The sequence below is a fragment of the Pezoporus occidentalis genome, unplaced genomic scaffold (assembly GCF_034315485.1).
Source record: "Pezoporus occidentalis ecotype Australia unplaced genomic scaffold, CSIRO_AGI_Poc_V1 ctg101, whole genome shotgun sequence".
Taxonomy (NCBI): Eukaryota; Metazoa; Chordata; class Aves; order Psittaciformes; family Psittacidae; genus Pezoporus; species Pezoporus occidentalis.
Genome location: NW_026912791.1, coordinates 148840 through 175326, shown reverse-complemented (window position 1 = coordinate 175326; position 26487 = coordinate 148840). Strand labels below are relative to the sequence as shown.

General features: G+C 34.6%; 1 protein-coding gene across 37 annotated transcripts in view; it reads left to right on the top strand.

Annotated features, from left to right (window-relative positions):
* KCNMA1 (potassium calcium-activated channel subfamily M alpha 1) overlaps nt 1–26487 on the top strand; it is a 485636-nt gene that overhangs the window by 356390 nt on the left and 102759 nt on the right. For 21 of the 37 annotated variants that reach the window (XM_062613051.1, XM_062613059.1, XM_062613013.1 and 18 more), the window contains 4 exons: nt 3848–3916; nt 8110–8121; nt 16727–16813; nt 20183–20259. In XM_062613051.1, the coding sequence (XP_062469035.1) occupies nt 3848–3916; nt 8110–8121; nt 16727–16813; nt 20183–20259 (245 nt within the window). Of the gene's footprint in view, nt 1–3847; nt 3917–8109; nt 8122–16726; nt 16814–20182; nt 20260–23735; nt 23745–26487 lie in introns of all 37 variants that reach the window. The other 16 variants (XM_062613009.1, XM_062613020.1, XM_062613154.1 and 13 more) reach the window with 2 other exon arrangements.

Sequence of the window (26487 nt, the reverse complement as noted above, 5' to 3'; positions counted from 1 at the left end):
AAATCATGAAAACTAAATTTTCATGCAAAACCATTATCAAACATAGCTGAGTTTCTATAAAAGTTCTTGGAAACATGCAACTGAGACTGTGTTTGACATATAGCTGACATATATTTAACTGTGCTGGTAGAGCTGAGATAAAATAATTGATAAAGAGAGGGTTTTTATTGACATCTATAGAAGCATGTCTAAACTTCGGAACTCTCCTCAAGCATTTGATTATTTGGAGGCTTAACCGTGTTTCCTAGTTTAAATTAAAGAAGATGATCTCAAATTTTCCAACATTTAATTAACACTATTAAATTCAGATTAATTAAAGCACATTAGAAATTGTAATGTGATGTTATGTATTAATGAGTTTGGTGCATAAGTATTGTCATTACTGTAAAAACTGGCTATTCAATTTCCAGAAGAACTGAAGAACAGCAAAAATCTTTTGCACTGGCTTCTGAAGGGGAAATTGGTGGACAGACTTACTGTGATCAACTACACACGTGTGGATATTCACAAGAAAATTATTGCCAAAAATTTTGTTAGATCTATAGAGTGAGTGTTTAAAAGACCCATACCACATTCTCAGCTTCTGCACATGACAGGGCTGCCAGGTTCCATCCCTTGCCTCCATCATCTGTTACCCTGTTGGAGACAGGAAGCTAGTATATTGTAACCTTCAGCCAGAAGATCATTAAAGCCTGGGGACAGGAACTTTTTTCCCATGATGAGCCTTCAAAGAATAAATAGGCTCATATTGTGATGTAGCAAAACAAAAGAAAAGAGATCAAAACTGGTATATTGCATTCAGATACATCAGGGGGAATGTTTACTGAAGTACTAAAGAGCACTGAAACTGTTGCCATGCAGGTGCTTTAGGCGCTGTTTATATGTAGTACTTTTCATCAGTTTCAAATATCTCCCCAATATATTTGTTGGTTCCTGACTGACTAAAGAAATTAAAAAGTGCATTCTTCAGTGTTTTGGCAGTAAGCATGTACAATATTTTTCATGCACTGAGCCTGGCAATGAGTATTAATTTGTATCCAGTGATTCATAACATGCGAAACACAAAATTTAATTGTATTTCATTTTGCTGGCCAGATGGGAATAGACTGGAAAACATACCTTGAATATGTACTAATCTCTGTGTGTCTTCACAGCTGAGATTATGGTTAAAATTGTAAACTGACATGGAACTGCCTGCTTAATTAAATCCTATCTAGTAAACTAAACTTCTCTTTGGTATTGTTCACGTTCCATTAAGTTAATGATTCCATGATTTTAGTGGAGTTACTTCTGCTCTGCATCAATGTAAGATTCACAGTAATCACATATCTAGAAACATCTGCATGATTACACACACATGGCATAGCTGCATTTTTTTTCATTCTTCTGTATTTCTGAGCTGGCCTGTTAGGGTATCTTATCCTTTCAAAGAATGCTGAAAGCTTTTACTGTCTTTCTGAGGTGTAAATAATAAGTCAATAGTCATCCAATATAAACAATATTGTAAGTGGAAATAACTGTAATGGCAGTTAAGTACTCATTTTGGGCAAATTTTCCAGTACTTTTAGCAATACCGTCAGTGCCTTCTATAGTATGTATGCAATAGATTTTGGCTGCTGGCTTTCCATTGCTTAGCATCTCTAATTTCTCATCCCCTTGATTTGTGTTGTCATCTGCTCTTCCATAGCATACTTAAGATCCAGCAATTCTAATGCAATTGTGGAAGTGCTTGTAACGATATAGTAAGACACTTGTAAAGTACATCTCACGTATTTTAACAAGACTCCCCAGAATCTTGCTGACAAACTTATAATTTTATACTTGATCAGATAACCACTAACATCACGGCTTTTTTTTGCCTTTTTTTTTTTTATTAATTCTATGGAATTCTGCTATTGGAGTATTTACTATTTTTCGTGCCTGAGCAATACATGAGTGCTCAGATTCTGGAAGAACCCAGCTGTAGGTTGAAAACAGAAGGTCCCCATACAATTTGCCAGCTGAGCCTGAGATTTATAGGATGTGATGGGCTAATTGAGAATTCAGTAACTATCAGGATTTTTTCTGCCCATTTCTGACATTGGCTGAAGTTCTGGAGGTACTCTCATGGTCCTCCTCTAGACTTGTTCCAACAGTTCCGTGTTGTTCTTAGGTTCAGGACACCAGAACTGCACGCAGGTCTCACAAGAGCATAGTAGAGGGGCAGGATCACCTCCTTCGACCTGCTGGTCACGCTCCTTTTGTTGCAGCCCAGGATACAGTTGGCTTTCTGGGCTGCAAGTGCACACTGCCGGCTCATGTTAATTTTCTCATCAACCAACACCCCCAACTCCTTCTCTGCAGGGCTGCTCTGAATCTCTTCTTTGCCAACCTGTAGCTGTGCCTGGGATTGCTCTGACCCAGGTGTAGGACCATGCCCTTGGCATGGTTAAACTTCATGAGGTTGGCATCAGCCCACCTCACAAGCGTGTGAAGGTCCCTCTGATGGCATCTCTTCCCTCCAGTGCTTCAACTGAGCCACACAGCTTGGTGTCACTGCAAACTTGCTGAGTGTGCACTCAATCCCACTGTCCATGTTGCCAACAAAAGTGTTGAATGGGATCAGTCCCAACACCAACCCCTGAGGGACACCACTCGTTACCCAGTTGGACGTTGGGCTGTTGAGCACAACTCAGTGTGCAGCCATCCAGCCAGTTCTTTATCCACTGGGTAGTCCATCCATCAAATTTATGTCTCTCCAGTTTAGAGACAAAGATGTTGTGCAGGATGGTGTCAAATGCTTTGCAGAAGTCCCAAAGAAATATTCTGAAGAAATAGCAGAAATTATCTGATCACAGTGATTTCTGAAATCTGATATAGAAATTGAATAGTTCAGTTCAGCAGCCATTTCCTTGTTTTCTGCAAAGCATGTTTTTGATGCAAAGTATGCAGGATGTTGCTAAATTTGCATTAAAAATATAAATATTGTTGAAATCTATGCAAAAATATTAATAACACTGAAGAAAGGAAGTTCGTAGCGAAGCACTGAACACTAGAAAAGTTAGTGTATGATATAAAGATGCCATCTATAGAAGGATGAGCCCTAGAGTAATTTGTGACAAATATGTGGAACAGGAAGCATTGAATTTGCATACGATTCAATGACAAAATTGGAAAATGGTTTCTAGTTGTTTAAAAAAAAGATGGTTAGTTTCTTGTTTATTCTCACATTGTCTGTTAGCTTGAAGCAAGTAGTGGTGTGCTACATCACAGTTCTGCAAGTCTGTATCACCCTTGAATTCTTTTAATAGTCACTTGTACAAACTTGTACAACTGCAAAGTGTTTATTACAGTATCAGAATATATTTCCCGTATATTGGTCAGAGATTGCTTCCAGTCATGCTCTACATCTGTGACAGTAGTGGGCATTATTGACTTACTAATATAGTACTCTCATTTTACTTCAGTACATATCTGTTTTCTAAGGAGTGCACACTACAATCTACATACGGCTGAATTCCAGCAAAGATTTGAAAATATTCCTCAACATGTCCAAAGCTATAGCCAACTGCAACTTTATGTTGTGCATTATGACCTTTGTTATTATTGGCTGGACTTAGTAACATAGTGTGTTGGTTCTTATGTCTGACACTACAACACTCATCGGTTTATATTTTTAGGAAAATAATGTGTTCAATATCTTCCAAGTAGAAAGACCTTAATATATGTTCTGTGTATACCTAACTGAAAAAAATGGAAAATATTGTAGTGTAAGTTCTCAGAGAAAATATGTATCCTAAAGTGATCCCTACATATGTGATATTTGTTGTGAAAAAGGACTGACTTTTGGCTGCTTCTTTTCCTGCAGGCTGGTGTTTGCGAAACTAAAGCTGTTAATGATAGCCATAGAATACAAGTCGGAAAAACGAGAAAGCAGGTATGTCAAATGCCTACAGATTTTTCTGGAATGCACTGTCAAGAATTGTGCCTGCTTTTTTTTCAAAATGTACATGGCTATACTTATACCTTTGAAACATTTTAGAGTATAATTAGCATGCCATCATGTTATACCGTTTCACATAGCACTGAAAAGCTTTTATTTCTTCCCTATTGCTCTTCTCTAAGTTTAATTCAAGTCAGAACATTCAGTAGAAAGTGGACGAACAGTGACAGTCCCATCTCCAGAAGTGCAATTCATTTTTACTTAAACAAAATCTTCAATGTTTTTGTTCATAGTGTATCAGTTTTAATTGGAGGTCCAATTACTTATTTTGCTGAAAATCAAAAAGTGGTAAATAGATGTGAGATCAAAACTTGTTATGGCTATGTGTATTCTCAATAATTTCATTGAAATGAGTTTGGAAGAATCAATTTAACTAGGATACAACATAAAAAGGCATATCAGATAAAAAGTATTTATATGGTCTGTTTTGACAGAAATGTGCATGTTTTAATCACATCATGAAAACAGAAAAGATTAAATTAGCTTGAAATTAGCAACTGGCTGACCCCTTTCCTCAACCAAATAGAAAAAAATCATTATTATTATTACTGATTCACAGACAAAAAAACAAACAAACAAACAAAAAAAAACTAGAAGTATTTCTTGCAGGTTTTTTATATAAAGATGTATAAAAATCCAGGTGAACATTGGAGTCAGTCTTCTATCAGCTTGTGCAATGGTGCTTTACGCAACATTGATTTTTGTATTTAAAAAAAAAAAAAAGTTATAAATTTGGTCTGCAAAATACAGAGGGACATGTAATAAAATGTGATAATGCTGTCTCTTAACTGAATTTTATTTTGTTTCTGTCAAAATTATATTCTGTACTACTCTAGTAAGTCTGGAACTATACATACTAGTTCATCTTATTTTTGGCCAGAAATTACCTAAAACTTGTTTCTCACAATTGTTTCTCATCATAGGAGAACCAATTCTGTCATTTGAGCTCATGCCAAAATTTCTGAGGTTTTGAAAGTTCATTTTAATGTTTATTATTTTTTATTAAAAATATCTATAAAACCAATGCGGGACATGCATTGCAATGCAATACCATGTTACAACTACTTACAAGAGTATTTCTACATCTTATCGTTGATTTTGCTTGATTCTTTCCTATGTTAAAGTGATAAGTGAAGTGGTGTATGTGCTATTGCATATTATTTTTGTCCACAGTATGCTGATAAGAAATCTTTTTTTTTTTTTTTTTTTTTTAAATAAATCAGGATTTTATTTTTTTTTTTTTATGTTTCCAGCTCTCAGGCGCTCTTAGAACACTTTTCCATTTAATGATCTCACTCCACATTAGCCAATGTAAAGCAAATTATTTATTCTTTTGCCTTTGAACAGCTTAATATCTTCCTAGAAAATTAAAATAGAATAGTGACAACAATTGAACTATTTGTCAGATTTTGTATTTCCAATATTAGAAAATACTTGGTTTCTGTTTTTTTTTCCTAAGAAGTGCCCAACTTTAGGTTGTCATTACTTCAATTGTCATTTTCTTGCATAAGCGCTAATATAACAGTCTTTTTCAGTAATAACAGATAATTCATGGCTTCCATATCATTCTTTGCACTAACTTCAGTGGAAGTTGGATTGAGTTCTTAATCACAAGGTGATGCAGAGGATCCCACAAAAAGTAACACAATGTGATACAATCTTATATTACTTCTTACTTAAAGCTATGCAGGTAACAGTTCACAACTAATTAATTGGTAGAAAAAAAAGAGCCTAAGAATTGCAGAAAACAATACTAAAAAAGGGATGATAACAGCTGGGTTTGTAAATACAATGTAACAAGAGGAGAACATGTAAGCTAGATATTCGCATTTTTTATAAGCCTGATCCACAGTAATATCTTCTGGCTTTCTAACCAGTGGTAATTTTACAGTCACTGGTGTATCACTGAGCTACTTGTAGCATACCTTTGCTGTTCTACCTGTTCCTGTGCTCTTCAACCCAAATATCTTAATTACATACTTGTGGTTTTCTGAGGTGGAGCCTTTTAGTCTAAATAGAGAGGTAATGGAACAAAACTTCAATTTCTCACTTCTTAGGTATGCTCACATTTCCATGCACTTTATTAAATTAGAAGGTGGGGAACTAAGATAAAATTTGGAACAGTATGGTATACAGGTGCAATCTGTCTTCGAAAAAGATAAATATGTCATTTTCCAATTATGTATATTGTTGTTGACTTTGGAAATATTTTACTCTACTCCATATTTTAAGTTCTTCATTGGTAATTCTTCATAAAGCTGAAGGGAAAACTGATTATAGTACCCTTTTAGCGTTCATGCTGTGAGTGTGACCAACAGTAGATATCTGCTAATTATTTTATTATAGTTTAGATCCATATTTTGTAAAACTTTTTGGAGGTTTTACATTGTTTACAATTTAGAGCAACAATGATATCCATAAATACAAATTTAGAATATTATCTAGGTGGGACCCTTTTATTAAAAGCTAGTATTTCCTGCAATAGCTGAGGACAGGTCTAGGGCCAGTATTTTCAGGGGCAGAGGAAATTTTCAAAGCATTGTTTTCACCTAGGGATAAGAAGATCTTACTCCCACCAGTTTAATTTTTGCTGCTAGCCAGAATATCTGTGTAAGTAAATTATGTATCTGAATTTTTTCACTTGCACAAGGAGTTGCCTTTTAAGTTTAGCTTCATCTTCCTTCATCACTTTGCACTCAGACCTAAAGCAGCACAAAGTGAATTCAGGAGTGTGTGCAGCTCTCAAAAGTAGTAATGTGTGGGCATTGTAGGTTTCCTAATGCCTTCTTCAAATTTTCATCTTGGTGTTAAGGATAAATACTAATACCATTTTGAGTCAATGGCAGACTTTTAATTGACTTTGTTAATGTCTTCATTACATGTAGAATAGCATAAATACTCATTTACCTATGCATCTTTTTTCTTCTTTTTTCTTTTTCTTTTTTTTTTTTTTACCCAGGCAGTCTCCCACATGCCAGTTTTCTAAAGCTTTCTGATTTTCAGCCAATTGCTGTTAAAAATACCATAGGGAATTTGAGCTTAATAGTAGTTATATATCATCAGAATGCTACCCAAGCTAATATTAATGTATAAGTTAGCAGTAGCTGAGTTTCCTGCTTGCAGCTGGGTTTTCTTCTTTTTTTCCTGACTCCTAATAAAACTACACAAAACAGTAAGCACACCTTGATAACAACTTTACACAGTATTAGATCAGTAATTATAAGCAATTCATGATTTTACAAGATTGCTTAAAAGCAGAATTTAAACGTTTTCAAGCCTAAATATAGGTAATGTAGATATGACAAATACAAACTCATTTTCAAATAATCGATGAAATACCTACAGTATGCTTATCTTTTTAGGCAACTCTTTCTCATCAGGTTAACTTAAAGATAGCCATGATTAGCTTTTCTACTACCCTTATATTTGTATATTTAATAATGGTTAAATTACTGCTCACTTATCAAAGAAACCTTTGAGTTTAGAAAATATTACTGAATTGAATGGGTTTCTGACGAGCTATAGAGGTCTGCACTTCAGTAGTTCCAGATCACAGTGTGAGTTAGCCATTCCTTGATATCTAATTAGTATCTGGGAATATTATAAGCAGTTATTAAGAGCAGAAAGCACTTCTTAAATACATTTTTGTTTCTCTGAGATTACTTTAGCTTATAAAAATGGTCTTTCTTGGTTCATTTGTAGAGTGGTTTTTGTTTCTTATGTAGAAAAAAATGCTAAAGGAACATGGAGAACATCAACCTGAAAATGTCCCAACAAAGCTTACTAAACAGATAGCAAAAAATGTCAGTTCAAAATGCAGTTATTCAAACTCTTTATCTGAAATTCCTTTTAGAAATGGTTTTGCCTTCCTTTCTCCCCCCCTTTTTTTTCCTCGACATCAGTAAACAAAAAGGAAAGCTTAACCAGGGTTCTTCCCTCCTGCACCCCATGTTTACTCCTCTTGTTAAATTTGCTCCTGTCTATCCATATATTTGTTCTCATTCTCAGCAGAAAAACCTTTGAGCCTTGAAGACTTGTAAATAAAGGGGTTTTTTTGCTTTTGCTTTGGTGTCAGTTGATTTCTTATCGAAGTGTTTGATTTGCAATTTTTTTCATGTCTTTTGCAGAAGCCGAAAGCGGTATGCCCTCTTCGTTACCTTTCCTTCCAACCTCAATCCTACCTCCACTCCTTCTAACTTCAGGACTAATTCCTTGCCAAGAACACAGGAAGATAACATCTTTGTCTATCTTTCTCTGTATATACACACACATATATGCATATAGATATATTTTCATCTGTCTATGTGTGTGTGTATATATATATATCTGTGTGTATATTTATATATGAGCCCCCAATCTCAAAGAGGAGAGAAAATAGCATTTTGTCTCTCCATTGGTTCTTGTGACTCACGCACTAACTTCTTTGCAGGAAGTACAAAATAAAACTAGTTTTGTAGGCTTCTTTTTTTTATCTTCTCCTTTTGTGGAGTCATTGGTATATCAGTTTGTTGCATTTTAAAAGCAGACTTCACTGTTAACAACTCCTCGTCTCTTTTCTCATTTGTACTGTTATCGTGACGATGTGTATTTTGTCTTTACCAGCCATTGTGCTGCCATATTGTCTCCATATTCATTGATGTTCTTTCCCCAGAGTCTTCCTTCAAAACATGTCTTACAATACAGTAGTTAATGTTTTCTTGTCTCACCTTCCATTAGCAACAAATACCTGATTCTTTGCATCACTGGTCCTGTTTTGAGCCCAGTTACTCATAACACAGTACTCATTAAAGCTATTGTACTGTTCCAGAGAAAGTGCCATGGATAGTCTCTAATGTGTCACGTACATTTTGATGACATTTATTAAGCTCATTTATGAAGATGTTACTGAGTGTATTTGTTTCTCAGTTTTGGTTTTAATTTAGGAGGGCATGTTTTGCATTTTGTTTTAGTATACCATGCTGTGAGTCACTCCTTAGTCTACATTCTATCTTGCTGCCATTGGTTTTGATGAAGTAAATAAGGCATGCTCTTCCATATCCTCTTCTCTCCTCAATTCTCTTATCACTACCAGCTTTGTTTTTCTACCTGCTTATAGAAGTCTGTCTGACTGTCAGTGACTGTCTGACTTATAGAAGACTGTCTGACTGTTTTCATTGTACAGACATTTCAATTTCCTTCATTATACTCCCCAAACTTTCATTTCCATGTCTATTCTGTTGAGTGTGTTGTGTGTGTTATATTTATTTTTCAGTCTTACTGTCCTGTGGTTTCTGAGTAGATGTGTGAAAAGAGAGGTGGCTTCCTGTCAGTTTGGCATTATTGAGATGATCCAACTGCAGAGAAGTTACTGCAACACTTAGCATCTTCAAGGATATGCAGTTGTTGCACCTCTACTTCGCTTCTTGCTTTAAGTATATATTATCTTGTGGTGAAGGCATGTTACTGCTGGCATGATGAGCAACTTGAAGAAGTGTTGTACCAAGTGAAGTTGCTTGCTCCCAGAATAAAGTATATTGTGCTCCTTCATTGTACTGATAATCACTTCTGGAACCAGAACGAATAATTTGTATTGAATTTATCAGCATCGTTGCACTAGTTTGGACTATTCCCCAATAAAATACCTCATGCATATCCTGTAGACTATGACTTAGTAGTTTCTATTGTAAAGAACTCCTGGGAGCAACCTTTTATATGCTTGTAGTAATTAAGCTTTAAAATACTGTAGCATGTAATGTGCACTGTGTCTTTTGCCTTGTATTCTTTTTAGTGTCTTACTGGATTTTTCTGTGTAGAGCAATATGGATCTGAATTAATGTCAATGATTGAGCCCAGAAGAAAGAAGCAATACTTATGACTTTTATTCTGTGTGAAGCTGGTACGCACGCAATTCCCACTGTGGGATTGTGCACCTACCATCACACTCCACTTCAAAACGTACCCTGAAACAAAAAATACTGTCTCAAACTATTTTTGTAGTTCTAATTCTATAGTTGTGTAAATGACATGATACATTTTAAAAGGCTGTTATGCTAATAGTGGTGGATTTCATCTGGGCATGGCATGAAACAATCAAGTATAATAGCTGGGTTTATTTAAAAATGTGGTAGCTATGTTAGTAATACCACACAGTCTTATTTAGATAATGTATTAATAGTACTTAAACAATATTATATCTTCCTGATTACTAGATGATATTGCTACTGTTTCAGTCACATGGGGAATGGTACAGTACATCTACCACAAGGTTTAAAATGGGAGTTATGGCTTTTGTAATTTCTTTAGTCAAAATTTTTCTGGTTTTATTCATTTAATTCAACAATTGATCTTTTGTTTAGACAAGGATGATGGCAGTTATAAGGGTAGCCATAAATATGAAAGGAAATATAAATAAAAGAAAAAGGGAGTGTTACTGAATCAGACAAGTTTCCTTGATGCAGGGATGAACTGTTCAATTGCTCACTGACAATGGGATTCATATTACCTAACTTTATCCACTACATTTTAGATGTCTAGTCTCTTTTCAGTATCCAGACTTAGTGCATGATTGCAAGGGAAGAGAGAGACAGTTTTTGAAAGTAGCTTCCATTCTAAGTCAGATGAGATGAATCCCACCTTTACTGCTGTCTAAAATGTAACATTGAAAGTCCGAACAAATGAGAATAGTACATAACTGAGGCTCTGACAAGGAAAATTCTTAAATGAATTCTCTGTATCTTCCAGTTTTTAGTCTTCACATAGTGCTATTAAAATGTTATCATTGCCTATTGTCTGTGCTGTAGTCGCTAAGCATTTCCACATGCCTTTGTCAGCACAGTTTTAAGACCTTTAAGCAACCTTCCGTATTAATAACATCCCTAATTTTTTTCCAGAGAATACAGACAGTTATACAACTCTGAGAGTCGCCTACTGTATAAATGCTGTGTCTAGATTAAGAGTTCAAAGTTATGTCCATTTACAACTTAAGTAGTAATGGAAACCTGCTCAGTTTCAAGGAAAATTGTGTAGCCATGTTACTTAGCAAGTGGGCTAGCAGTAAATACATACAGTGTCATGGTAGTTCAGACTAACTCTGATAGGTTGTTTCTCCATGTAGTTCAGATAGAAGATAGTTGAATATTGTTGAAAGCTAGAGGAATTTTTTTTCATCTCCTACTGAAATTTTTGGACACTGAAAATTTATTAGAAACAATGTTTTATATATTCTAATAACATGAAAATATAGCAGCCGTCAAACATTCTGATGCTCTTTCAACCCATGAAATACAATTGGAGTCCAACATGTATTATGCTTTGAAGCGGGAGGCAAATAAAAATTACCCAACAGCAGAAATGAGTACAAAAAAATTAGTTGGAGGGAATAGTCCTGCCCCAAAGTGTCAATCCACAGATTGTCCTGCAGTTCAAACCTGCAACTACCAGGTTCTCCATCAACTATCTTGAAGTGCAGCAAAACCTGGAAGACCTGCAACTAGTAATCAAACTTTAGCTCACTTAATGCTTTAGGGGAAGATGTAATATGGTATTCTTTATCTAGGTCACAATATTGTTGTATTGTGCAGCCAACCATCCATGCACTACCAAAAAGGTATTGAGCAATGCTCATGTTCAGGGGTAGTTTCAGGTAAATATGAATGGATGAACAGATAGTTACATATATCTGTACTTTACTGAAGGTAGCATATATACTTAAAACATCAGAAAGATATAATCGAACAAGTAAGCAAATTGATCAAAATTAACACACTGTCAGAGATATCTGTAGTCCACTGAGATATGAAAAAGTCATTATGTCCTATCTTAACTTTTAGTTGAATAATCTATTTAAAGAGATCCATAAGCATTTGTCTACAATTTTTCTAACCACATTTGGATTTTTCATTTTCTTAAAAATTCTCAAATGTGTGCTAATCCCCATTTGTGCTTCTTCTGCTTATATTTCAGTCAGTCTGGAAACTCATTTTCAACTGTATAGATGCTATTCTTTCTAATTCTTTCCAGAGCTTTAAGTGTTCAGTGTCAGGTTGGAAGGGGCTTTGAGCAATCCATTCTATTGAAAAATATCCCTGATCATGATAGGGCAGTTGAAACTAGACAATCTTTAAAGGCCCTTTCCAACCCAAAGCATTCTGCAATTCATTCTGTGATTCCCGAGAGTACAATTGAAATCAAGGGTGATTTTCACATTTTTGATGTGTGACATTTTCATTGCTCTTACATGTGTGATCTTGTTGAACAAATGAACTAACTTTTGCTAGGTAACTGTAAAGCCGAGGTTTCCATACTGCTTTCTGTTCCACAGCTGGCTTAGAAGTTGTTGTATTATCATAGAGTACTGGAACTGACTTCTAAGTTTATGCTGATAAAGTACATTAAATTCCTATTAAACACATTAAATCATATTTAATTTACACACATTCAAATTAGATGGCTTTAATTGCTATGTGTTCTAGCTGTTCATGCTTGAAGGAGCGAGCAAGCAATCAAGATAATCTTGAAATGTGACACTTGTCATGAAAAGCTTTGTCCTGAGGAGCATATTTCTGGAGCTGGAATTTTTAAGGAAATTATAACTAAAAGGTTTTTTGGCTTACTATTACCTGATTAGTTTCTGAAGTAACCTTAAAATAGAAATGTTAAAAAATTTGCTCAAAAACTTAGAAACTTTTGAAATATTTGGCATTCCTTGCTTAATTTCATGAGCTAAATTAGGAGATTAAAAAGAAAAAAAATCAAATTATGATTTATTATAAAAAAATACTTAAAAAAATCGGGTGTGATTTTCAACAGCATTTTCCCATTGTGCGCACAAAATTTGTATGGATTAGCTATATAGATTAATATTAAATATAAAGCATTTCTGTCTTTTTTTTTCCCTTTTCCTACATCTTCCTTTATCTGCAAAACTCCCTAGTTTTGGAGATACATAAAAATGAGACATTAGCTGAAACTTTCTTACTCAGAACTGCAGTTTACTTTGCCATGTACTTATAATCTCAACTGTGGGGATATATATGAATATTTTCATGAGCTGCTTAAACAGATGCATGCGTTCTCAGTATCTGATGGATGCATTATTCTTGGAATGCTCATTAGACTGCTAAATTTTTCTCTGTCCTCTTTGTTCTCTGTATTCTATTCTTTTAATTCAAAACATTTCCCTTGCTGTACATATTTGAGTGAGTGCTTACCAAAGCATAACTTTAGCTAATGACACTACATGTCTCATAAGAAATATTTCAATTGCTGCTTTAATAAGCAGCATATGTAATAAATCCATATAGACCAGTAGAAATTGCTCGTGATTTTTCTCTGGTTAAATATCAGTGTGTAAACCTAAAGCTTTATGAGTTTTTGCTGTAGTTCTTTGCCAGTAGCAGTGATGGTGCAAATTCATTTTTATTCCCAAAAGAAGACTTCTGCTAGGGTCGTACTGCATTAGCTTCCATGACATCTATATTTTGTGGCTATCACTACATTGTATTTGTGAAAATAAATATATGTGAATGAAGTATTAGACATGACAAAAATAAAGTCTATTCACTGACCCATCTGAATTGATTTAACGTGTCTCAGAAAACCCTGAGATACAAAATAGTTGTCACAATACAGTACATCCTAAATGGAGTCAGTTACTCCTGATTTAGGATTGTGTTCACTGCCTCTTAAAAGAACTGCTTAATTTGCTCATTATTCTGTCAAATTTTAAATTTGAGGAGGTGGTGAATGTTTGCATATCTAGTGATTACCTCAGCTTGTGAAGTTTGGTTGTTGAGCTTTAGGTAGCATTTTGTTACTGTTTTGGCATGGTTTATCTATCTCCAAGAATGGGATGAGGGGGAAAAAAGAGGTGAGTCAGTGTAAAGAAATCTGTTCATCTGTTTATACTGAAAAGTTGTAATACTTCTGTGATTAAGGGCAAAGAACAAAATAAGGGCAAAGGAAGTATTTTTCTGACAGCATACCCATTTGTACCTAAGAAAAACAGCCAACCCTAATCATATTACAAGTCTTTGAATATTTTAGAAGGAACAGCATAGTAGAAATGAGACTAGCATCTGTAGAAGTTTAACAGCTAAATTCTCAGCATAATGGCAGACTAAGGGCTAGCAGACAGTGAAAGGGAAAAGTGGAGACTGAAACATGGATGAAGTTACAGACATGATAGAAAGTTTTGACAGAAAGACTTTGGAGAGTTAGTGACAGGATTCTGTCCTCGTTCTTGAGAAGTGACTTATCTAGGCTTACATAGGCTGGCAGACGTAAGATGGGCCATTCTCAACTTTTTTCTCTGAGTATACTGGTAGAGTGTATGTCTCATCTCCCTTAGTGACATTAAGGTATCTGCAACAGCTAGTAAGTGCTGTGTTGGCTCAAGTGACAAAAGTTTGTGCAGGGAATCTGAATTTTCCAACCTGCTTGTGACTTGAATGATTGGTTTCATACGAAGAAATTCTTGTGGGTTTTTTTTTTTTTCTTTTGGTTGTTTGGGTTTTTTTCCTGTTTCGTTCCATTTTAAAACCTGTGAAAATGCATTTTAAAAGTGCATTAGGTAAATGCTTTGGTTGCAAGTGCAATTGTTAAGCCCAATAGACTAAGAAAAGAAATGCCAGATGTGAAAAGTTTAGTTGTGCAACTTTCATTCATCCCATTTATCTGCGTGCATAATGTAGGTGTTATTTACACCATCACATTTCATTTTCGCAATACTACTTAAGTGAGCTGTTTAGATGAACCTGCTTTCTGTGGTGATGACTTCTGTTTTCTGTAGTTCTCCTCTCCTTTTTTGTTGCAAAGCTTGAAACTGTGAATGAAGGAAAAAGGAAGGATGTCTGGGTAAATGCTTTCTTTTTGTTCCAGCCTCTGCCACAGAATACCTCTGTGAGAATGAGCTAGTAATTTAATCCAAACCTTTTACAGATGACCTCTGATTAAGTGTTTATTATTTTGGGAACCAGAGGCTGGGCTTTTGGAAAGGCTGAGCATTCTTAACACAAAAGTCCCTAGAAGATGTATGTGGAGAGGTGCAATGCTAAATACTTGCAAAAAGTCGCCTGTAGGCATCCCAAAGTAATAGCTACTATATCTCATAGCGACTTAATCTCTCATCTGTAAAATGGGCTAATACTATATCTTCAGTCTTTTTGTAAAATAATGTATTTGTGAATCTTTCGCATGCTATAGTGATGAACACTGCAGAAAAATACATAAGAAAAATATGATGCTGATTTTAAAGAAAGACAAGCTACATGAAGCCATGCCTGGAGTAATGGCATTAAAAGACCACTGAATGAAGTTCCAGACTGTGAGAAAAAGTACTTTGTGGCTATTAGATTAAGAATCGTATTATAAAGTCTATATAATGAATTATGTCTGCAATGACCAACCTTTAAACTCTTAACTCAAGAGCACTTTATTTTGCAGCCTGCATATTCTTTTCATAGGGCCCTGTGAACATATATAATCACACAAAACAATTCGCTTATTATAAAGGTGTCAGGTATATTTTTTTGTCACACTAATTTATTATGTATGGATAATAAATAACATCTTGAATAAGAAATCTGCTGAGACCCATTTTCCCTCCTAACAGTAACATTATAGGGTTTTTTTCCTTCACATTTTAATAACGTGTATCTCTTCAGAAATGTGCTTTATTTATTTTTATTTTTATTTTTATATATATGTGCTTCCCCAAAATCAATCTTTGCTAAATCCGCAAGTGTTTAAATTGCTGGTAGGCTTTATTTACTGTAAATTGCATGTTTGTCATTTTGACTTACAAAGGCTGAGCCTTAATAAAAGACAAATGAGAGAAATTTTGGCAAGCTTTAAGTTTTAGCAAGTCAAAAACTTAGTTGTCTAAATTGTTGTGATGATTATTAATAGTTGTAAATGAAAGTTATCAGAGAATATATTTACATCTGTACCTGTATATTCATATTTAGCTTGGTACTTTGCAAAGTACCTTACCTAAAATCTAGCGTTAAACTATTATGAAAATAAAAAAGATATTCGTAGAGAGGCATGCAGTACCTCATTTCTTGGAAGCAGTTTATAATTTCAATCATTGAATATAGCTGAGGCTGTTCTGTCAGTGTGGTTGGGTTATTTTTGTTCCTCCATGGCTGATTTAAAAATTTTCTACTCATTTTATGTTTTTTCAGCTGTCATGACTGGTTGTCTTGTACCATTCCCCTTGAGTGTATGTGTGTATTTATTATTTTAAACAATAACATTTTATGTCCATATAGGGGTCCCATTAACATTCTTCTTCACTAGAAATTGGCAAAAGTTTACATCAAAGGGTTTACCTTCATAAACGATATCTTGTATTGTTATTGAGTGGTGGTTGCTGGTTCTCCTCTTTTCACCATAATGGGAATTTCTCACCACTTTGCATGACAGAGCAAGAAAGCTGAAATGCTCAGCTTCACACGTCATGTTTCTGAGAGGCTTTGTTATTTTGTATAGTCTATATTTAAAGCAAAAACATAAGAAAACATATGTACACAGTTAAATGATGTGATAATAGGTGAAGACATGCGACTGTCTCAAGCTTAAGTTTTTGTAAAAAGCATGTACAACTGTTATTTGATTGGAAATTTCAAGGAAGAATGGCTTAAAATTTCCTTGCAGCCTTTCCTATCTAGTGGGTCCCCTATAAATAAAGGTATTTTGGAACATTCAGTTAAAAGTAATTTAAATTTATGGTTTTGTTGTTTTTGTTTTTGTTTCACTGAGCAGTATATTAATCAATCCTGGAAACCACGTCAAGATTCAAGAAGGTACTTTAGGATTCTTCATTGCAAGTGATGCCAAAGAAGTAAAAAGGTAATTAATATATTTTAATTTTTAAATTTAAACATCTAGGATTTAATTTCTGGTTTTGTTTCTTTGCATGTAAGCACCTAATTTTCATTAGTATCTGTTTAAAGATTCTCAGGGGGAACTGAGTTGCTGCTGTAGTGAAGCAGCCATGCGTGCCACCTATTTTCTGAACTACAGCTCTAAATATCAAGGAAATTAAATAATTTTTTAGCCGATATGAAAAGAAATGAAGAAGCTTTTTTTTTTTTTCTGAGTCTTTCTAGAAAATATTTTGATCTGACTTCTCTATAATTAATTAGTCTCAGTCAAATTACTTTGAGAGAGGACAGGGATTACAGTTTTGTCCAAGTTTCAGGTTTAGAGTACTTTTTATTTACATAGACTTAAGCAAATATTTGATGTGAGCAAACTACTCATTCCATAGCTTCATTACTAGAATAATATTTATTCTTTTGTAATTTTTCTTTACTGGAACTGCATATTCTATAACAATAAACCATAATAATAAATCAAACTACAACCATGCAGTATATTTCAACCACTGCAGACAATTTCAGAGGTTCATTGTGCTTGGCTGGGTTAGGTTTGGGTTGAATGAAAGGGGGGTTTATGCTATTCTATTTAGGACCAAATGTGTTTACTCTTGTTTATTAGAATTATGATAGGAATAAAAGAACAATGTGAGAAAATAACTTTTTAAATAAATAATTATTCAATGTCTGTAAGATTAAGGGAATACTTGCAGCTGAGTGATTCCTCATAATTTCTAATTTTGTTGCACATTATATCAAGAATCTGATTTTTACTTGTTCTGCTTGAGCTTGATATTTTAACTAAATCCTTTACTTAGCATGATAAAGTATTCAGATGATAACCTTTACAAAGTCCTAAGGTTTTTATAATTAAATTGCAGTGAAAATAATATTTAAGCAATGCATGTTTTCCATGAATATTTGAAGAAATTCAAAACATCAAAACAGTGAAATTGCTGAGATCTTGAATTCTATTTTTATTGTAAGAGCTAAGATAGTTTTGGGGTAGATGAAACATACAGGAAAGCACAGGAGTGCTTCTGTCCTCTCATATTTCTAGCACCATCTTTGGAGTATTTGTAACCAGCATTGCCTCAGGTATGATGTCTTTCAGCACATAGCCCTTTTCCTCTCTGGTGCTTTTCTCCAGTTGAATATAGAGAGCTGTCTTCAAAGTCCTTTACTGAGGTGCTATCATTTTTTTTATTTTATCTTTTTTTCCATTTCTAAGGCATTTTACACCTTCTATGAAATTATTTTAGACTGTAAGTAAAAATTACCCAGCATAGCATTTTTAACAGGGAGAAGTTCATAGAATCAAGAATTCAATAGAATGGTATGTGTTGGAAGGGAACGTAAAGATCATTCAGTTCCATCCCCCCTGCCATAGGCAGGGACACCTTCCTGTAGACCAGGTTGCTCAAAGCCAGTTAATATGTTTGGAGAAATTTTATACATCACTGATCTGGCATGTTTTATCTAGTATCAAATTGAAACAAAATTCCCAGTTCTCCTCTGCTTTTTGCAGAAGGCTTCATTTAGAAACTTGCTGCCTCCCTTAACACATTTCTTAGATGTTCTGTGCAAAACAAATGATTATCAGATGTGCTTCAGCTAACAAAACCGGTATGAAAAATGTTGATTTCACCCTCTTGAGCTACGAATCAGAGTCAAAAAAATATTCTGAAGTTGAGGTCTTTTGGATGGGGAGGGGTGTTTGTGGAAATAAAGCCAATTAAACATATTATATACCAGAAATTTAAGTTATTTTTTTCTGGTTTTTTGTTATATACTAATAGAGAAATTTCAGCTCCTTTAAGCTTAAACTATTTATCAAATACATATTCCACAATGAAATATAACATGCAATGTTCAATTACTCTTTCTGCTATAATTACTTTTGCATTTTTAGAACAGTAATTTCATATTAGAAACAATTATACCTAGAAACAATTATAACAAAGTTACATCTGTGGCAAACATTGCCTTATTAATCTAAAAAGAATTAGTGGTTCTCCTAACTGAGCTGCCAAATGCTGTGTTTATTCAGAGGATGTGTATTAATATTCTTTATTTTTCTTTTTATATTTTGGACTGTAGATTGTTCTGTTCCAGTGACCTCCCTACCGCTGTAGCAATCTAATAATCCAGTAGAGTCAGCAAAATTCATGGGTGGTTGCAGTGGTTGGTTCTTACTGACAATTTTTATTGAGAAGCCGTTCCTGCCAGTAAGAAGGGGTTGGGAAGGTAGTCATGGAGCTGACATAACCTGAATGTGAATAAGTGGAGGGAAATTTTCAGCTGTTAAAAAGTATGTTTAATTTGTTATGCCAGTAATCCTGGTAAACTGTAACTGTCCAGCTGGAGGCCAGCTGTGTGATCCTCATGAAGTGTGTCACAGCAGCCTTACATGATATGTTGACTTTGCAGGCATGATTAAACTCTCCTGTGGGCAGTCTGATGCATATTTACTATTTTGGAATTTTGTTTTAATCTTATATACAGTCAAATGTTTAACCTTTCTCACTTCCTTATTTCTCCTTGTGCTTCATCTAGTGGTGAGGCATTTGATACAAGGTTAGAAGTTCATAAGCAAAAATAATAAATGGAAACCTAGGTGGTTTATTATGTTGTTGTATATTTTTGTTTGTAATTTTGGCTTTTGTCTGTTCAGAATTTAAATGGTTCTGCTGTATTCAGATATGAAGGATGGAAAAATAGCTTGAATCAAGATTATTCCAGTTTCATTTAGATGTTGCTTTACGAGCTTGTTTTGAGTAGATTGTCCGTTTATGGTTTTGTTTGGCCTTTTTTTTCTTTTTCTTTTTTTTTTTGAAATGCCATATCTGATGTTACTGTCACATTGATACGGTTGCAATCTCTTCTTGTATCCAAAATGAAGTTCTACTTGTAGCCAGGCTGAACAATTGGCCCAGGGTGCTAGACAGTCTTTAAAAAAAGAAAAAAAAAATCTGGTATACCTATTTTGGTATATTCATTCAGTATATATACATGTGTACATTAGTGACAAAATTCATTGGTTGCTCTTTTTTCTAAGATGAAAGACAAATGAACTGATACACTGTGTCATAATTATCATCTCCCAGTTACTTTTCAAATAGAAGTATATTAAAAGAAACACTAATTTGGAGTCTTATGCTTGAAATTAATGGTCTTGTAGCAAATATTTCCTTCTTTACATGTTTAAACCTTTTCAAAGATTAAGGAAATTAGTGCTGGCATGTTTCATTAATTTGGCACTGCAGCAAGAGCAAACGTGGGACTAATTTCATTTATATGGATTAAGAAATGTGTCAGTATTTCCATTCTGTCTCTCTAGGGCATTTTTTTATTGCAAGGCCTGTCATGATGACATCACAGATCCCAAAAGGATAAAAAAATGTGGCTGCAAACGGCGTAAGTAATATTTCTATTACTCTCTTCCTCTCTTTTTCATGAACTGGTCAGCTTTGAAGAATCTATCTTTACATGTTTAAACCATGATACAGAAAAGCTAAGAAATACATGCACAGCAACGTAGTAAATTCCATTTGCATTTCTGAAGTCCATAAACTTTTATTATATTTTGCAACACTCACCTGTTTCTTCATTTAAAAGTCCATTAGGGTCCAAAGCTAACAAAACCTGAAGAAATAAATCGAGCTAGATTGTGGAGGTTTCTGAGTTAAGAATGATGTAACAGTGAAATTCTGTTCTCATTCATACCAGTGCTCATTCTACCAGTGGCAGAGATCCATTAATTTCTGTAGTTTTCTATTTAGTGCAAAATTTTTCTCTTGCTGAATATGATTCTATAAAAGAAGCTGTAGAATAATATTCAATCATGTAACTATTGAAACAATTATTATTGACATAAATGATCAATTTTAATGGAGGAGGGGATTGTCTGGAAAAAAAACTCAATATGAACCTATTACATGTATCCTTTCAGAAGATTCCATAGTTGTAATGCTAATATTTTGTTTGGTTAAGTTCTTAGGGCAGCTTTTTAAATTGTTTGGAGAGGTTTGCATGAAGAAATAATTGAGTTTTGGAATTGAGATCAGACATCCCATCTGTATATTTATAAATGTATAGAAATTAGCATTTTATCTATCTATACTTGAAAGGACTTTTTGCAGGAACTGTCTCAACCATGTTTTGGCCAAGGATGTGTTTGACTTATGAGTATTTGTAATACTGATATCAAAAGGATGTAGGGATCCATTTCTCAATAATTATGAATGTTTATGTGCATTCCATGGTATTCTGCCATGAAAAAGGTCATTCAGTTCAAAAGTGCTGATCAGGTAAATTGAAAGATCTCAGAAGAGTTTGATCATGTGTATTTTACCATTACTTTTAGGAGAGAAATCTCTTATTTATAGATCCAGTCATAGTGTTATCACTGTACTGCCTTAGAGAATGAAAGCAAGCCTGAACCAGACATTCCTGCCTTTAAGGGATCCCTGAAATTGATGAATTCTTGAAAATTATTTTAAATAAGAAAAAAATATGTCACTGGAGGTTTTAAACAAATTCCTCTCACCCAGAAAAACAGTAGTACAGTTGAGAGAAAGCAGCTAAATCAGTGACATAAAATGGTATTTATTCTTCCGGTAGCCACAAGGAGAGCAAAGCACATGGAAAAGCATGCTGGATGTGGAAGGAACGTATGCATTGCCTAATATATTGGAAAAAATTGTTGAAGAACAGTCTATCAATGTGAGAATGTGACCTTTGAACTGCTGCAAAGCCAATAAGGTTGCTGAGTGAGTTCTGGTAAAGCCAGTTACAGGTGCCTTAGGGTGCCTGAAATTCTCAAACCCAATTATTTTTCCAAATTACCCAACAATTAAAAAGCAATAAATTTATACAGGTAACATATCAGATTCTAGGAAAAAAAAAATAAAAAGTTTTTACTTGTATTTTCTCCTCCTTCACATATATATGCTTTTCACAAGTGCGCCTAAAAAAAAAAATTCCCAAAGATCTGTGGTTTTAATGCAAGATCAACACTTTTAACTGAAATCTGTTATAAGATAGGATTCAGAAATTCACAGTATAAAGGGCAAGAGCCCTTTATTGTACATTAAGGAGAATCAATGAAACCTCCTCAGTACTAGGAAATCAGGGAGAAAATAGTATCCTGTGACTCAGTGAACACAATGGATATATTACCAGCAGTAAGGCCATGGAGAGGTAAGAGTGACAATTTTGGGGTTTGGAAGTGTTCCAAGCAGCATGGTCACATGTATCAGTCAAAAAGACGAAACGGTGTTGGAAAGATAAGAAACAAAATGATGGAATTAGTGAGGCAGAAGAAGGAGGCGGCTCTCAAAGCTGCTGCAGTGAGCACTGAGCACTAAGAAGGGAATCCTCTGAGTCAGGTGAAAAACAGAAAAAGGTGGTAAGAGTAAAATCTTAAATTTCCCTTTCATTGTCTCCCCTGTCCCTCTCCCCCACCTGCATTCTCCCCTTTCTTTTCCTACATACACACATGGTCACAGATGCCATGATAGCTGGCAGCAATCACTGCGGCCGAGAAAGTCTTCCACTTAGAAGCATGCTCACAACTAATAAGAATAATTGTATTAGCAATGATACAATTGCTTTGCTTTTAAAGTTCTGTCAAAAAAAAAAAAAAAGAAAAATTTCAACAGTAATTAGTGATTTTTGTCTCTCAAATTTTGATGACAGTCTTGAAATCCCTTTCATTGGACTGATTTTTTTTTGTTTTGTTGTTAAGGTAAGTCTTTGTGCAGTCTGTTATTCACATAAAATGTCTTTAGCTTTCAAATCGCTAATCACTTTTGAAAAATCTTAACTATGTTATCCTTCTGAAAGTTACACGAATCATTGGTCTTAAAAATGCAGTCTAACCAAAATAAAGCGTAAATTGAGAAACTCTTTTGCTATTGAATTAGGAAACTGTCAACTGATACGTCAGCAGCTAATATGCAAGTTTGATTTTCAAAGACACTGCAAATAGTCATACGTGTGTATATGTAGTCCTATATGATAAATATATATTTTAATTAGTGAGTAACATAGCAATTAGAGGCAGCTGAATGTGGAAAATGTGTGAGATGAAATGAAAGTTTGTATGTAAAAATATTGACACAGGGGAAGTAAATGTGAAAGAAAACTTAATTATGTGGCATTAATTAATGCAGCTTCCTGTGACACTTGAAAAACACATTCTTTAATAATGCATCTGAGCTTGCACATCAATTTAGATACTGTTTGAACATTAGCTTGTGGTATTGTTGGGGTCTAAATCTGAGTCTGACCTACATAGCCATTTGTCCAAACCTGTTAGGCCTAATATTAATAATTCAGTGTAGATCAGTACATTTTTACAAGGCCAGGGAAAATTAAAGTAACCTTGTTTCCTTTTGCAGTTTTTCTGCCATCCACTTCTCCTTACCCTTACCACTCCCTGAATAACATATGAATGTTGATGTCACATTATCCAGAGAAGTGCTTGTGAGGAAATTTTATTCACAGATTGTTAATATTTTTTTGTAATGTTTTCAATCTCTTTCCTATTCCATTTAACTGTAGTTTTTGCAGCAAGGGGCCAAATACATGTATATATTTATATAAAATGCAGCCACTTGGGGATGAAACCTCTAAACTGGATGACCTACTCTTCCTGTTTCTTTCATTTTGTGCAACAGTTATGGTCTAATTCTCTATATATTTTTTCCAGTGACAGTGCTTGCTGTGATCGGTGGGTGTTGAACCCCGCAGGGAACATATATCAAGTGTACGTTGATGTGTTTGAAGGAATTTCTTGTAATCTGTGATCATTGACAAACTTTTGATTTATTTTTCCTCTTGCTGCCTTGGAACACGGCCCCTACTATATTTTAACTTCACACTGATAGTGATCTATTGTGAGTAAAAATGGGTTCCCTGTAGCCCAGAGTGCGGTCCAACCTGTCTTTCTAGCAGAGAGTATTTTTGTTCAGTATTTTGGTTCTTTTCTTTATTTATGTTGCATGTAGCAGTGACGTCATACCCACGAGTTTCTCATCGTTTACACCAATGGAGATTAGGGTGACGTTGAAGAAAATACAGCAGTTTTCCCCTCTTCCACCTTTTTGCCCCTTTTTTCCACAGCCTTATTTTTTTATCACTATTTGAAAATGAGATCTTGGCAATAGTATTTCCTTGAAATTACTCCAGCAATATCTCATGAATTTTTAGAGATACCAGTTAGGCTGGAGTAATTAACACTATAGCACTGTTTACTGGGTTAAGTGCAATCCATTGTCAGACCTGTGTTCAATTCTTTTTGTACTTTGTCTTTTCCACTGCATAGCTAACACAAAAAGCAACACAGCAGTCTTTTACTTTCCTTATCTAACCTATTTCTCCCTATTGGCAAAAAAAAAAAAAAAGAAAAATAAATGAGATGGGGGGAAAGCCAGGCAATGATTTAAATGTGTGGCGAGCTTTTAATGTAGAGACCTTATAGCTATCTTCAACAGGAAACAAGCTACAAGGATTGTTTTCCCCAGCATGCTTGTTTTGAAATTAATTGCATGAGTAGAGCCACACTGATTTTTCAGGACTTAAGATGTAAAGTTTTACATTATTATATATAAAATGTAAACTTTATAGACCACTTCATATCAACCTAAGTGATACCACTTTAAAGTGTACGGAATCTGTGAAGGCTCTCATCAGCCACTTCTAGTGCATACAATCACAATAATTTAAATAAACACAACATTTGGGACATGGAAAGAATTTGCTACTTAGAAATGTAAGCACTGCAAAGATGTACTGGTTATAGGGTAATGTTGGGATTTCATGAGCTTGTTCTTTCAAATAGTAAGAGAGATCAAATATTTCATACCTGCAGTGAAGCATTACTGTACCACATTGAGGCTGCTAACCGTAGTGTATAACTGCAGCTGTTCTAAATAAGTGAGGTTATGAAGTTTGTTGAACTTTTCAGCAGATATTCTAAACTTACTGTATGATAACACTTCAGGTCTTAATCAGGGTTGAGATATTTTTCCCTCTCAGCTGTACACACCATAGGATCTTGCAAAGAATCAAGGAAATCTTGACACTCCTGGAGATGCATGATAAAGTGCTAGCCATCTTGGAATTGAAATGGCCTTCATTATTACTATTTACTATTTATCTTATTTTGGTGCCTACAAACTGCACTACAGGGTTGAGACCCTCTTGTGGTAGAAAGCATTGAGAAATTTCTCAAAAGATCTATTTTCAGCCAATAGAATGAAAAAGCAGAAATATGGGTCAGCACAGAAAAGCAGATTGTGAAACAGGTCAGCATGATAAGAATCAATAATAAACCAGAAAGAAACTAATTTGTATGGATGAAATGATGACTCCTATTGACTTTGAGGCAAAATACTGGAAGTAATTTGGATTTATTTGGAGCAATATATTTATTTAAAACATGTTTCTGTGTTGAGGCCTTTCTGGACCAGAGACATTAGTTAAAATAGTATTAAATGAAGAAATAGAAGAGCACTTAATGCTAAGAGAGCATTAAAAAAGAAAAGGTCATGTAACTTTGACTTTTTTTTTTTGCATTTCTCCAATAGCTTCAGTTTGTTCAGCAATGCAGTTAGCTTTGAGAGTACACTGACTGAGAGTCTTCTGTAAGATAATGAAGGAAATGTCATGATCAGATTTTAAAATTAAAATGAACTGGTCTATAAACATGCCATTACTTCAAAATGTGTGAGTAATTCTTATAGTTACTAAAATAGGACAAAATGTCCACTCAAGTCACCTGCTGTTTCTACAGTTCTGTCAAAGAACAGCACTTATATTAATTATAGACAGCAAGTAACAAATTGCCTTTGATTGCAAAAATTGCAAGATATTGAACAAGGTGACTTAGTGGTCTTGAAGTTGTCCATAAAAATTAAATTATGAAGAAATACCTTTGCCTGTTGTGCTAACAGAAAGTAACTTCTCACAAACAGGGTAAAGTATGCTGCTGTGTTTTTCAAGAAACTGTGTGGGGGAAAGGCCTTTCAGTATTTTAGTATTTCAGTCTCATGATGCTAATCAGCATTGCTAAGAGATGATCAAAATGGTCTGGTCGTCCTTTAATGCTGCTGATATTTTACACATAGCGTGTATCATGAGAACTCAATGCATTGAAATGACACTGTACATTTCAATTCTTAAGTGTAGTGGGGCCTTTTTTACCATCTGCTGGTCAAGAAACTTCCAGTTCTTGTTAACCGGCTGTTACCTCATAGAGATCCACTAGATGTCCTCGGAGTTCTACTTTTTGTTCCCGTCGAGGTCACAAGGAAAACTGCTATAGGCGATGGGTGGAATACGAGAATTGGGTAGACGATGGCTAGGAAAAAACGACAACAACAACAAAAAACAAAGAAACAAACAAACAAAAAAACAAGCAACCACAATCAAAACAATAAAACAAACAAACAAAGAAAGCCCACCAACCGCAACCAAACAGCAAAGATTAAGGGATACTTCTTTCTGCTTGCTGTAAAAACAAAAGGAGCTGTTCCTTGACATTTTAGGTACACAATAATCTGCAGTTTCCTTTGCTTATTTTTGCAGCTGGAAATATTTCCCGTTTCTGTTTGTGATCTCTAACTAGCACCTCTGATC